This window comes from Phocoena phocoena, chromosome 20 (assembly GCF_963924675.1).
Source record: "Phocoena phocoena chromosome 20, mPhoPho1.1, whole genome shotgun sequence".
In the NCBI taxonomy this organism is placed as follows: Eukaryota; Metazoa; Chordata; class Mammalia; order Artiodactyla; family Phocoenidae; genus Phocoena; species Phocoena phocoena.
In genome coordinates this window covers 31,605,274-31,617,744 of record NC_089238.1, presented here as the reverse complement: position 1 = coordinate 31,617,744, position 12,471 = coordinate 31,605,274, and the positions used below count along the sequence as shown (strand labels likewise).

The following is a 12,471-nucleotide window of genomic DNA, read 5'->3' as shown; positions in this document are numbered from 1 at the left end:
GAGGGTGGGGCAGCAAACACTGACCTTGACCCACCAGAACCCCCTTCCCCGGGGCACTGAGAGGAAGGCACCTCGAGATTGAGGACCCACAGAGGGGGACAGGACAGAACCAAGGGGACGGCTGAGACCACATTCAGGGCCCTGGGAGCCCAAGGCAGAGAGAGGAACTCCAAGCAGCCCCAGGCCTGGTCTCCGAGGACACCTGGCTGACGCTTGCTCTGGGGGCTGTGAAGGGTGGGGTGAGGTGGAGGGCTCCCGAGTCAGCCTGCCTGAGGCAAATCCAGGTGATCACTGGGCAGCGTGCATGTCCTCCCATGCTCAGCCCCTCCAGCCTCACAGGGATGCTGGTGAAACCAATTAATCCTTGTCAAGCTCCTAGACCAGGGCCCAGCTCACCAGCTGGGCTCACTGCATGCAGTCACTATCATGCACCAGTTGATTTGTCTGGTTCCACAGCAATCAATATATAGACAAGCCCCAAACTCTCTCCTTCCTCTTCGAGAAAGAACTCTGCTGGTGCTTTCCTGGCAGTAGTAGCAGACCTTCACATCCACGTCATGTGTTTCATTCTTCCAGGCACTTTCTCAAACATAGCTTCCTGAGAAGCGGCTAGTGGCGAAACTGAGGCCAGGGAGCTGTGAGCAAGGCCCAGCTCACTGAGCACCAGCAACTTGGTCCTGACCACGCCGAGGTCTACAGCCTCAGGCCACCCCGGGGGTGCTGATCCTGGGTGGAGTAACGCAGGCTGGGATTTTTATGGCAAGTTTCCCATCCAGGCACAGACCTTAGCTTGGAGGCGAAGGTCACGTCAGCCATAAGAAGTAAATTCGTAAACCTGCCAGCCTTTTCTGGGCCGTTCTGCTCACCGCTCAGCTGGCAGGAAGAATCACAGGTGACAGAGCTTGGAGGGACTATGACGCTGTTCAAATTCACTGGCAAGTCCAAGCAAAGCTGGCCATGATCCAGCTCTCTGCCTCAGACACTCGGAGCCCTGTGCTGGAACCCATGGTCAATCTGTGATGACCAGGCCCTGAACCTGCCCTTAAGGAGCCCTGGCCCAAGTGGAGGAGGTACAGGTGGGATCCTGCCAACACAGGGCAGATGGTGCCCGCCACAGAGAGGATCACAGTGCGCTGGGAGACAAGGTAGGGGAGACACTGCCAGGAATGCTGGAAGGCCTCAGGGTGGAGGGGACAATTTACGTGGCTCTGAAGGCACTGGGGTGGGAAGAAGGGCGCGGCGGGTCAGAGAGAAGTGGGAGCAGAGCTGGAGGGAGGCTGGAGGCTCTGGAGCACCCTGGGCTGCTGAGGTCTCTGCTCTGGGGGCCCTGCAACTATGGGCCAGCCAGCCCTGCCCTGAGTCCCTGGTCCCAAGGCCAACAGACCAGGTCAACCTCCCAGCTCACCTATGGTGGGTAGAATAGTGTCCCCCAAAATTCACATTTATCCAGAACCTCAGAATATGACCTTATTTGGGAATAGCATCTTTGCAAATGTAATTAGCTAAGATGAGGTCATACTGGATTAGGTGGGCCCTAAATCCAATGACTGGTGTCCTTGGAGAGGAGAGGACACACAGAGACACACAGAGGAAAGAAGGCCACGTGAAGACAGAGGTAGAGATTGGAGGGATGAAGCTACAAGCCAAGGAATGGTCAGGATTGTTGGAAACTACCAGAAGCTGGAAGAGGCAAGGAAGGATTCTTCCCTAGAGCCTTCAGAGGGAGCATGGTTCTACTGACACCTTTTTTTGGACTTCTGGCTTCTAGAACTGTGTGAGAATAAATTTCCATTGTCTTCAGCCACCAAGTTTGTGGTAACGTGTTACAGCAGCCACAGGAAATGAATACACCAGGCTTCCATCCTACCCTCATGTCTTGGCATGAAGTCTCAGGGCCCAACTCACAAATCAGGCATATCTGGGTCCACATCTTGCTTATCTCTTCCTGGCTGTGTGCCTTGGAACAAACCCTTTAACCTCTCCGAGCCTCAGTGTCTCTCCCCCGCTATCTGTGAAATAAGAAAGTAGCCTGGCATGTAGCCAGCGCCTGTAAACATAAGCGGTTAGGGGTGGGGACTGTATTGCGACACAACCTGGGACAACACCAGCCTGGCACAGATCCCACGGCAGTCACTAGGAAGTCCCTTGTCTCTGAGCACCCATTCCCCGCATCAGCAAATTGAGTTAATAATGCTTTTCTTGGCCTTAGCACAGGGTGGTTGTGAAGATTAAACCAACATGAGATCATGGTCACGAGACTGCTCTGTAAGCACTAAAAAAGGGTTGGGGGACGTAAAGGATTAATAGTAGCAATGACAACTTTGTCATCACCCCTTTAGGTCTCGACTCACATGTCACCTTCTCAGGAGTCTCTGGTCACCTTGTGTAAATTCACACCATGCTTCTGCACCCCTGACCCAGGGATTGCCTCCCCACTTCTCTGCTTGATTTTTCTCCCCATCGCTCAACCACCGTCAGGCAAACTACAGATTTTACTTATTTATTTGTTGATTGTCTCTCTCACTAGCATGTCAGCTCCATGAGGGCAGGAATTTGTGTCTCTTTTGTTTACTGCTGCATCCACAAGACACTGGCCTCAAAGCAGGTGCTCAAAAAACATTGGTTGAATGATGGAGTTGTTGTGATAAAGTTGAGGTCTCTTTGTTTTAGAAACTTGAATTCCAGATCCTCTGACACCTGTGTGTGGGACCCTGGGCAAGCCCCTAACCCTCTCTAAGCTTGGTTTGCTCGTCTGTAACATGGGAGTGATGATGGTAGAAGCTTACAGCTGTCCCACAGATATTATTTTTAAAGAAGGAGGCACCGTGCTGGCCACATGGTAAAAATGACATTGACCTTGACAACCAGCCTTTAGCACTTCCTCTGGGCTGGGCACTGTTGTAAGCACTTTATGTAAATTAGCACGTTGAATCCTTGCTCCCTGCCCTGGGAAGCCAGGGCTGTGTGAGTCCCAGTTTACAGCAGGGGAAGCTGAGGTCCAGAGAGGTTTTTAAGGGACTTACATAAAGTCCCCATGAACGGGAGCTGCTCTTCGCTGAGGACTTACTGTCCCACTGGATGGGCAAGGGGCCAAATCTAGGAGAAAAGTGTCCCTTTAGGGCTTGAGGGCATTTAAGACAGAAGAAGGTGCCTGCCCCTGCCCCCAGCTCTGAGACAGCTGCCTGAACCTGATGCCTGCACACTGGGCCGGTTGGTAACCTAAGAAGCTTGATAAAGCATCTAGATAAATCCCCAGGCTATGATGATCTATAACGGGGCTGGGAGGGGAACCAGGCCACCTGAGCACAAGCCCGAGCTCTGCAGAGAACTCGGGGCAGGAAGACCAGGCCCCTGCTGGCTGCTCCCCAGAGAAGGGAGAGGAGCCGGGCAAACACAGCCTCCCTCTGATTTCCAGGTCCTGCTAGAGCCACGCTGCAATTTGAGATTGCCTCCAGTGCACAATTCTTAATTCATTTAAGAAAATGCATCAAGGAGCACCTTTCGAGCGGGACTGAGATGGAGGGTGAAGGTCCCCAGCACAAAGCCAGGCTTCTCACTGTTCATCCCCACTTGTGTACCAGCTCCTTTGATAACCTCCCTCTGGCAAAGATTCCGCTGGCTTTCTCGTCTCTCAGAGCCCAGCTTCAGCCCCACCTTCAGCCATAAGTTTTGCTGGAGCCCCTGCCACCTCAGTCTGCACTTCTCCCCCACTTGTGCGCATTGTACTTCTGCTCTAACACTTCCCATTTGCCACATCCCACCACTGTTCACTCAACACACAGGCACCAAGCACCTAGGACGCGTCAGACCCTGAGCTGGGAATAGGGACAGAGAGGTAGGCCCCAGTTCTCCAGATGTGGCGGGGCAGAGACATAAGTGGCCTGACATCACTAAATTAGAGGAACCAAAACTGACAAAAGGGCTGGGAGAGGTGTAAGGATGGAGGCTTTAATTTGCAGGAGGAACAGAACTTTACAAGGTAAAGAAATGAGGATAGCGAGTCCCAGGTAGAGAGCACAGAAGAGGCAAAGGTGTGGAGGGAGGGACAGGGCAACAGGGGCAAAGCAGTAGATCCTCAGGGCTGGGGCAGGGGTCATGGGAACAGCAACAGTTCCCATGGGGCTGGGGCCTCACATGCCGTGCCAAGGAGCCTGCCCGCATCAAGACGATGGAGAGCCCTGGGAGGATGTGCCTGATCCCGTCTGAGTTTTGGAAGGTCAAGCTGGTTCAGTTTTCCCCTTAGGCTGGGAGTCCCAGGATCGAGGGAGGAGACTAGCCCATTTGGGGGTGGCCCTCAAGGCCTAGAGTGCAGTGGTGCCAATCAACAGCCTCAGAATGGAGTGGGATGAATGGGATGGATTTGGGTTGGCTTGGATTGCGTCGCACAGAAGTTTAGAAGCTCTGGCCCTGGGGTCTCAGGGCTCCGCTCAGTGCCCAGTGGGACATCCTGGTAGGATAGGGCCAGGAGGCAGGAGGGCTGGGCGTCTTGCTCACCTTGAGGTCCCCGGAGATGTTGGCTCCCGCCAGGATGCCCGTGGCCGAAGGGAAGAAGATGGAAAACATCCCGAAGAAGCTGCCGTCCACGCCCCGCCAGTCAGGCACCAAGTTCTGGGCAAAAATGTCCGCTGGAAAAACAAGGCCTGAGTCAGGGCCTCCTGGAAGGCCTGGGCACCCTCTCTGGGCCCAGCCGGGCAGGCAGGAGGTTCCCATGGCAGCTCCTGGCTGTGGGGGTTGGGGGTGCCAGCCTCCCCATGTAACCAAGCAGGACCCTACGGGGCCTTCCCAGAATTGACCCCCACCCATGTCCTCTGCCTGCCTTTTGTCTGTAGATAAACTTTAGTCAAAGAATACATTTAATCAGAGAAGTGAGAACATGCAGGAAGAAAACAGTCAAGCAAGACAAAATAATAGTAGCTTAACCATTAAACAAAGTCAAGGACTTTTAGTTCCTCCTCAAGGGCTATAGATAATATTCTGGGCCAGATCCTTTGAGCTGTTTTGCAGCTACTGAAACCCCCACCAGGTGGGAGAAGTTAACTGCGTGCTGCCCACAAGCACGTAGACCCCAGACCAGCTGGAACCAGAAGGCTGATGTTGACTCCCGATTACCTCACCACCAGCCAATCAGAAGAATGTCCACCAGCTGATCACACACCCCACACCCCCCTCCCTCACTCTATCTTTATAAACCTTTCCCTGAAAGCTTTCAGGGAGTTTGGGTCTTTTAAGCACTTGCTGCCCTGGACTCCTTGCTTGACCCTGAAATAAACGCTGCACTTTCCTTCACCACAGCCCAGTGTCAGTAGATGGGCTTTACTGCGCACGGGTAAGCGGACCCACGTTTGGTTCGGTAACACCGGTGCCCACATAATGGGCCAGACTGGTGGGCAGACTGTCCCTGTCCCCAGAGCCACGGGCAGTGGCCCCAACCCGCACATACCCCGGTAGCTGAAGAAGCCTTTGGAGGCCTTGTCCTCAGAGGGGGGGATCAGTGTCCCAACCAGGTAGTTGGCAAAAGAGACCATGATGACGAGGAAGAAGAGCACCTGGGCCTGGGAGGAAGGGAACCTGGAGGTCAGACGGTCTGGCTCCGCCTGTTCAGGGAGCCCCAGCAGAGAAGAGCTTGCCCCAGGTCCCTTACTCTCCCATTCATTCATTCATTCACTCATTCAACACCCATTACTCCACAGGCTCTGTTCTAGGAGCTGGCGACATAGCAAGGCTCCTGTCTTGCTGATAAATAAGGAGGATGAATCTAGAGTAAGAACAGGGGGTGTCCCGGGGACTGGGTTGAGGCTACTTTAGCAGGGTGGCCTGAGAAGGTGTCTTCAAGGGTCCTAAAGGAGGAGGATAATGGAGCAGCAGAATGATGGGGGCATAAGCTTGGTGCATTCAAGGAACAGTGGGGAGGTGGTGGAGCTGGAGGTCAGAGCCAGGGGGCGAGAGGCGGGGCGGCCGGGGCCTGGGCTGTGCTGGTCAAGGCTGCCGGCTGTGGCCCAACATCTCTTCCCTTATTTCATGCTGAACCTCTGACTCGGGGCTTGGGATAGGTTCAGATGAAGACCACGTTTCCCCAGCCCCCCTTACAGTGAGGTGTGGCCATGGACCATGTTCCGGCCAACGGGAAGTGAGCAGAAGGAATATGTACAACTTCCAGGCTGGGACAGAAAAGGAAAGGGGAAGGGGATTCTCTCCTTTCCACCCTCTTTCCCCTTCCTGCTGACTGAGCTGTGGACATGGAGGTGGGGGCTGTCATGGGCCAGGTGGATGAGGGTCACACCCCAGGGGTAGAGAGGCCACAGGATGGAAGGTGCCTGAATACCTGGTCCCCAGGGGCCACACACACACACACCTGGACTGTTCCATGAGAGAGAAATGAACGATTCTGGCTTAAGGCCCCCTTCCTTAGGGTCTGTGTCACAGCAGCAGAACTTAAAGCTCATCTGACACAAACAAGAGGCAGAACCAAGACTGGGACCAGGTCCCGCGATTCCTGCTTCCGCACTCGACCGTGCCCACATCCCTCCCTAACATCCTGTCCTCACCTTGGACTCCCACTCCATGCCAGCCAGGGAGATGGCCAGCAGCACAGTGACGGTGACCACGCCAATGATGCGGATGTCGTTGGTGGGGTCCACGATGGGCGAGCCGTACTCCTGGGGGAGGTGACAGGCTAGGCCGCGTGCTGCCTCTGAACAGCCCACCCCACCCCCCAGGCTCCTCCACCGTGATTTACCTCATTTATGGTTGCCCTCTCATAGGAAAACACAAACTCAAACTCCTCCCCTGCCCACAAGTCCTCCAAAGCAGCTACTACTGCATGGGTCTGGACAATTTGGCCCTAAAGGCAACACGCAATCCTGAAGGAGACTTCTGGGGATGGTCTTTATTTGAAGAGATCATCAGAGTCACCCACAATGATCAGACTGTGGCTTTGGTCCCTAAAGGCCAAATTGGGTAGAGGGGCAGGAAGGCCAGGCCCAGCAGGTGTGGAGGAGAATGTGGCAGGCGGCCGGGGCTCTGTCTGCCCGGGGTCCAGCCCCTACCTCACCTGGAGCAAGTCCTGCACGGTCTCTGCGAAGCCCACAGTGTGCATGGCCACACCCACAGCATTGGCGAAGGCAAAGATGAGGCCGATGGAGCCCCCTAGCTCTGGGCCAAGACTCCGGGAGATGAGGAAGTAGGTGCCACCTATTGGGGACAGAGCCAGGAGCCATGAAACCAGAGGAGTCACCTGGCTGGGGTGGACTTGGGGCAGGCAGAGCTGAGGCTGGGAGGGGGTGAGCATGGGGCCCAGGGGGCTCATGGAGCAGGAGACAACCAAGGCCATCCCGTCCCATGGGTGTGGAGAGCCTGCCCGAAGCCTACATCTGGAATCAACAGGGGCAGCCTGGGGCGTCCCCGTCTGGGTGGGGGTGGAGGGTAGGGAGTGGTTCAGAGACCCGTTCCCGGGGTGAATACTCGGGGACCTACACGAGGAGGACCTTGGGGCTGGGGTGGGGCCCACCTGACTTGACCTTGCCGTTGGTGGAGATGGCCGAGATGGAGAGGCCCGTGATGGAGGTCACCATGACCGAGAGCAGGATGATGATCCAGGTCAGGACTGTGGGGGTGGGTGGGGAGGTGATCGCCCCAAAACTCGGTCAGGGCATTTCTCAGAAGGAGCCATTTGAGGAACCTGAATCAGCCAACTGATTCACCACATGACTTAAGTCACTTTCCTTCTCTGAGCCTCACTTTTCTCATCTGAAAAATGGGTCTCTGTCTACCTCCTGGTATATTCTAAATAGCCAGGGAGCTGATAAGCCAACATGTAAAGAATCATTACGTATGGAAGGGTAGGTATCCTCTCTTAATAATAAAAAATAAAGTAATAGTTACCACTTGATGAGCACCTCTGGGTGCCAAACCCTGTGCTGTTTTATGTGCATCAGAGGAATCCCACAATAGATCTGTGAGGTGGGGACAGTTATTGCCCCCATTTAACTGATGAGGAAACCAAAGCTCAGAGAGGTTAAAAACTTGTCCAAGGTCACACAGCATGGTACAGAGCTAGCAGCTGGTCTGTCCACAGTGTGAGTTCCTAACCCAGATGCTCTGCAGAAGAAATTTGGCTCCAAGAGGTTAAGTGACTTACTGAGGGCAAACTGAGCCAGGGAGAGCCCCCAGGCCTGCTGACTCCACGTCCAGTGCTCCTTGGCCACACTGCCCTGACCTCTGTAACCTGTGGGCTCTGTAACCCAAGTTCAAGATTGCTCCCGTGGAGCCTGGGAGGACCAGGACCCGGGCGCACCTTCCCCCTGCCCCCCAGAGGCAGCACTCACCAATGCCTGCCTGGGCGGTAATCCAGGGGAGCCGCAGATAGAGGATCACACCCCAGATATTGAGCATGCAACGGATCTGGGAGGAGAGGGGGGTCAGAGGCCACCTGGGGGGGGCTGAGTACCCCAAGGTCAAGCACATAAGTCCCTGTCCCCAGTCTTGGCATGGCATCGGGCACCTAGGGGACACCTGGGTTCTTTCCTTGCTTCACCCACTTTAGTGGGTGCCCACTTCAGTGCCTCTCTGGTTCTGTGGGGCAGGGAGGGGAGGGGTACCCAGAGACCCACCTGTCCCTCCCACCACTCTCCTACCCTCCTTCCATCGAGGCCTGAGGATGGGCAGCAAACATTATCACCCCTCACCCTGCTCTAAGCCCAAGGTCCTGTGTCTGCCAGCCCCATTCATGGCCCAGTGGCCAGCTGTTGGCCCAGAGCCTGGCATTCAGGGGGAACTCAGCAAATGCTAGCTGAGCCAATGCCCTACATACAAGCAGAAATCAGGGCTCAGGTGGCTTTGACTTCAGCTTCCGAATTTAAAGCAAAGCCAGACGCCACAGCTGAGGCTGGAATCCCATGTGGGAGGGGCTGGTGTGGTCTTTGGCCCCAGCCACGTCTTGGGGTGGGGGACATGTGGCATTTACAAGCCCAGGGGGATTTCTTTTTTCTTTCTCTTTTCTTTTCTTTTTTTTTTTAAGCCTTTAAAATTTTTTTGAATGTAATTTATTTTAAAAAATTGAGGTATAGTTGATTTACAATATTATATTAGCTTCAGGCATATAACATAGTGATTCAAAATTTTAGGCCTGGGAAATTTCTAAGGCCCTCCATATGCTCTGAGGTACTGAATGGGCCCACACCAGGCTCTGGCCACCACAGTGAGGGAGGGAGACCCAGACTCCGGATTACGGGCCTCTGGAGCTAGAGGGCGTTTGACTGTTCAGATGGAGAAAGAGGCACAGCCAAGCAGGCAGTTGGCAGAGTTAAGGTCAGAACCCAGGCTTCCTGCCTCCCAGAGCGGGAAGCTTTCTCCTAGATCTCATGCGATCCCCTCTGTAAAGTGCCATAATGTCTTCCAAAGCCAAGTACATTAGATTGTTTGCTATCTTGGGGTCTAAAACAGCAAACATTCTCCTTCCCATCGTGGAGAATGAGAAAACAATGTTGTGGATTTGTGTTTAGTACTGCCCTCTGGGGGCTCTTTGGGGAAACACAGTTTCTCTCAATAACTCCAAGGTGGGCATTCATCCAAGCGCTTTACATGTATTAATTCATTGAATGCTCATCATTTCATAGAGGATGAAAGTGAGGCATAGACAGGTTAAGTAACTTGTCTAAGGTCACATGATGACTGAGCAGACAAACAGAGATCTTCCCCAGGGTTAGGTCTCAGTCTGGGAGGTAAACGGAGGTCAGGAAGTACAAAAGCAGAGAAAATTTGAGGTCACTAGGCAGATGGGGAAACTGAGGCCCGGGCTGACTACTAAGGCCCGAGAGTCCAAGCTGAGCCTGAATGGAGCTCTGTCACCCTACCCCTATCCCTGAACATCCCATCCACGCCCCACTCACCATCACCCCCTTGACCCAGCCAAAGCGCACAGGCTCCTCAGGGTTCTTCTCGCCGTTGGTACCTGCCTCATCCTCCACCAGCCCATCGGTCATCTCATGGCTGGGCCGGCTGTCAAAGGCCAGGGCATGCAGGTGGCTGCCTTCCTGCTGGGAGCGCAGAGACCGTGGGTCAGGCAGGCAGGGGTCATGACAATCCAGCTCCCCCGCCTCCCCACCCTCCACCGTCCAGCCTCCCAAGTAGCAAACCAGCAAGCCCCGTCTCTGCTGCAGACCTTTCTTACCCTCCTCTCCCCATCTCCTTTAGGTGAGTGTAAACTCTGTAAACTTCCACTGACCGGGAGCTCATTACCTCTCTGGGCAACCCTAGATTGCTTGACTGGGTTGCCAATGACTGGGCAATGAATATTACATGTGCCCAGAGCTTTACAGCTCCCATACCCGCATTCCATGTGGGCCTCTCAACCCATGAGGAAGACACCTGTTTGTCTCCATGACACAGATGACAGAGCCAAGGCTCAGAGAGGTTAGGTAACTGGTCAAGGTCACACAGCAGGAAGGGCCACTCCTCTGGGACGGTGTTTACCTTGAGGAAGGAGTGCAGGTCGGCCAGAGTGGGCCGGACCTTTCGGGGCTCGCCGGGCAGGGTGCTGTTGGCATAGTGCTCGTAGGCAGGCACCACATCGATAGTGTTGTAGCCAAAGGTGCGCATGTAGAAGGTGCTGCCGTGGGTCAGGTGGCTGGGGTGGCTGCTGTCATAGGCGGCCGGTGGGGGGGGCTCATCACCCCCCAGCAACGTGCTGATGGTGAAGCGCCCACTGCACAGAGCAGGGTCCCTGGGCATCTCCGACACCGGCAGCTCTGCCATTGTGGCTCTGGGTGTCAGGGGAGGGGACCGGGGCCGGCGGGGACACGCAGGGTGGCTTTATAGGCTGGGGCCACAGCAGGGAGGAGGCGGAGAGGTTGGCCCAAACCGCCCACAGCTGGCAAGCAAGGTCCCTGGACAGGGTGGGAGGCAGAGCACGTGCCTGATGCTGTCCTACCCACCATCTGATCTTGGAGATAGCAACATGGCCTCGGACTGGGAGCCGGGGCTGGGTCAGCAGAGAAGGGGTGCATGCCCAGCCCCTGGGTCCTAGAGAGGCTCTTCTGAGTTTGGGGGCAGTGGACATCAGCAGCCGGACCCTAGGAAGGAGTGTTCACCAAGCTGATCCTTAGGGACCCTACGAGGGTCCCCAGAGACAGCCTGATGGCCTGAGGACCCACTCCAGGGAGGTTCAAAAACCTCGTTTCAGTATATGGTATTTAGTTTTATATTTTGTTTATTTAGTATGTTCGAATAGATGAACGGTATGACATTTAAAAAGATACACACACACACATATATAAAAGGTTAGTCTCTCTTACTATGAGAGAGGTAGTGTGGTGGCCACCTGATGTGCCACCAGAAAAGAAGGACAACACCCAGCTGCTGCGAGGGGTCTCAGTGTCAGCTCATATGGCAATGGCCTTGCCTATGGCTGAGGTCCCCCATGGAGATCTCATCCAATGATAGGTGCGGGATGCAAAGGCCTGATGCCCTGCCCCCAGATCTGAGGAGCCACCCCACCTCCAGAAATCCCCAGGGTCAGCTGAGGCTTTGTCTACACAGCAGCCCACTCCTCCGTCTGTCCTGTCCTGCTTCCTTCTCTTCTCACCAGAGGTAATGACCCCAAGAGCTCTACTGGTGAGTGCCCTGCAGGCTCACCTTTGTCTCAGAGTCTGCTTCCTGGGGGTGGGTGGCCTAAAGCTCACAGGAAAACCACTCATCTCTTTGTTATCCCTGCTGGGTTTTGCATCTTTCAGCCAATCAACTAACAAACCTTATTGACCATCGACCATGTCATGGGTGGAGACAGGAGGCAGGAACACAGACGGCGGGCACAGGCCTACGTTCACAGGGCTGCTGAGTTAGTGGGGGAAACGGACCTGGAAAGAGACCAGCCCCGCTGTGTGAAGAGGGCGGCAATGGGAGAGATGCACATGGAGGAAGGTCAGGGTGGGGACAACCAGGGACAGGACAGACCCCTGACCGGAGTCTTGGAGGACAAGCTGCTCTTCTGAAGGCAGGGGATGGATGGAGGCCTCAAGGCCACCACCAGCCACAGGCTTCTAAGCTTGGCTTATGCCCAGGCTCTGGCCCTCCTCATGAGGGACACACTTTCTCTACCTTCCTGCCCTGCCTCTCAGACCTGAGCTGGGCTCTCAAAGCTCACCTACGTCCCCAGAGACCAGCTCTGAGATGCTCAGAGCCCCCCGGGGCTCCATGACGTCCATCAGCAAGTCAGCACCAGTGGACTGAGAACTTGTGGGGGGCCTGGCTGGCTTCTGCTGCCCCCTCACTCCTGGTTCAGAGGGGCCCAGGACAGGAGGAAATGCTCAGACTGTGTTAGGGTAGCAAGCTGCGTTAGGGAATCACCCCTCTAAGATGAAGGTGCTTCAATTGGGGTCCAGGAGCCCCACAAATTTGTAGACAAGTTTTCATACCTAAGTGCATTTTCCTGGAAAGGGGGGCATAAAGTTCATCCAACTTGCTAGAAGACCAGTC

The 12,471-nt window shown here is 54.9% G+C and overlaps 1 protein-coding gene across 4 annotated transcripts in view; it reads right to left on the bottom strand.

The window, feature by feature from the left end:
• SLC12A3 (solute carrier family 12 member 3) overlaps window positions 1-10,752 on the bottom strand; it is a 35,635-nt gene extending 24,883 nt beyond the window's left edge. For 2 of the 4 annotated variants that reach the window (XM_065899288.1, XM_065899290.1), the window contains exons 1-8: window positions 10,471-10,752; window positions 9,888-10,034; window positions 8,325-8,400; window positions 7,508-7,603; window positions 7,052-7,191; window positions 6,546-6,656; window positions 5,441-5,552; window positions 4,495-4,625 (exon numbers count right to left, since the gene is read on the bottom strand). In XM_065899288.1, coding sequence (XP_065755360.1) covers window positions 4,495-4,625; window positions 5,441-5,552; window positions 6,546-6,656; window positions 7,052-7,191; window positions 7,508-7,603; window positions 8,325-8,400; window positions 9,888-10,034; window positions 10,471-10,752 — 1,095 coding nt within the window. The remainder of the gene's footprint in view (window positions 1-4,494; window positions 4,626-5,440; window positions 5,553-6,545; window positions 6,657-7,051; window positions 7,192-7,507; window positions 7,604-8,324; window positions 8,401-9,887; window positions 10,035-10,470) is intronic. The other 2 variants (XM_065899289.1, XM_065899291.1) reach the window with 1 other exon arrangement.
• Window positions 10,753-12,471: the final 1,719 nt, after the last annotated feature.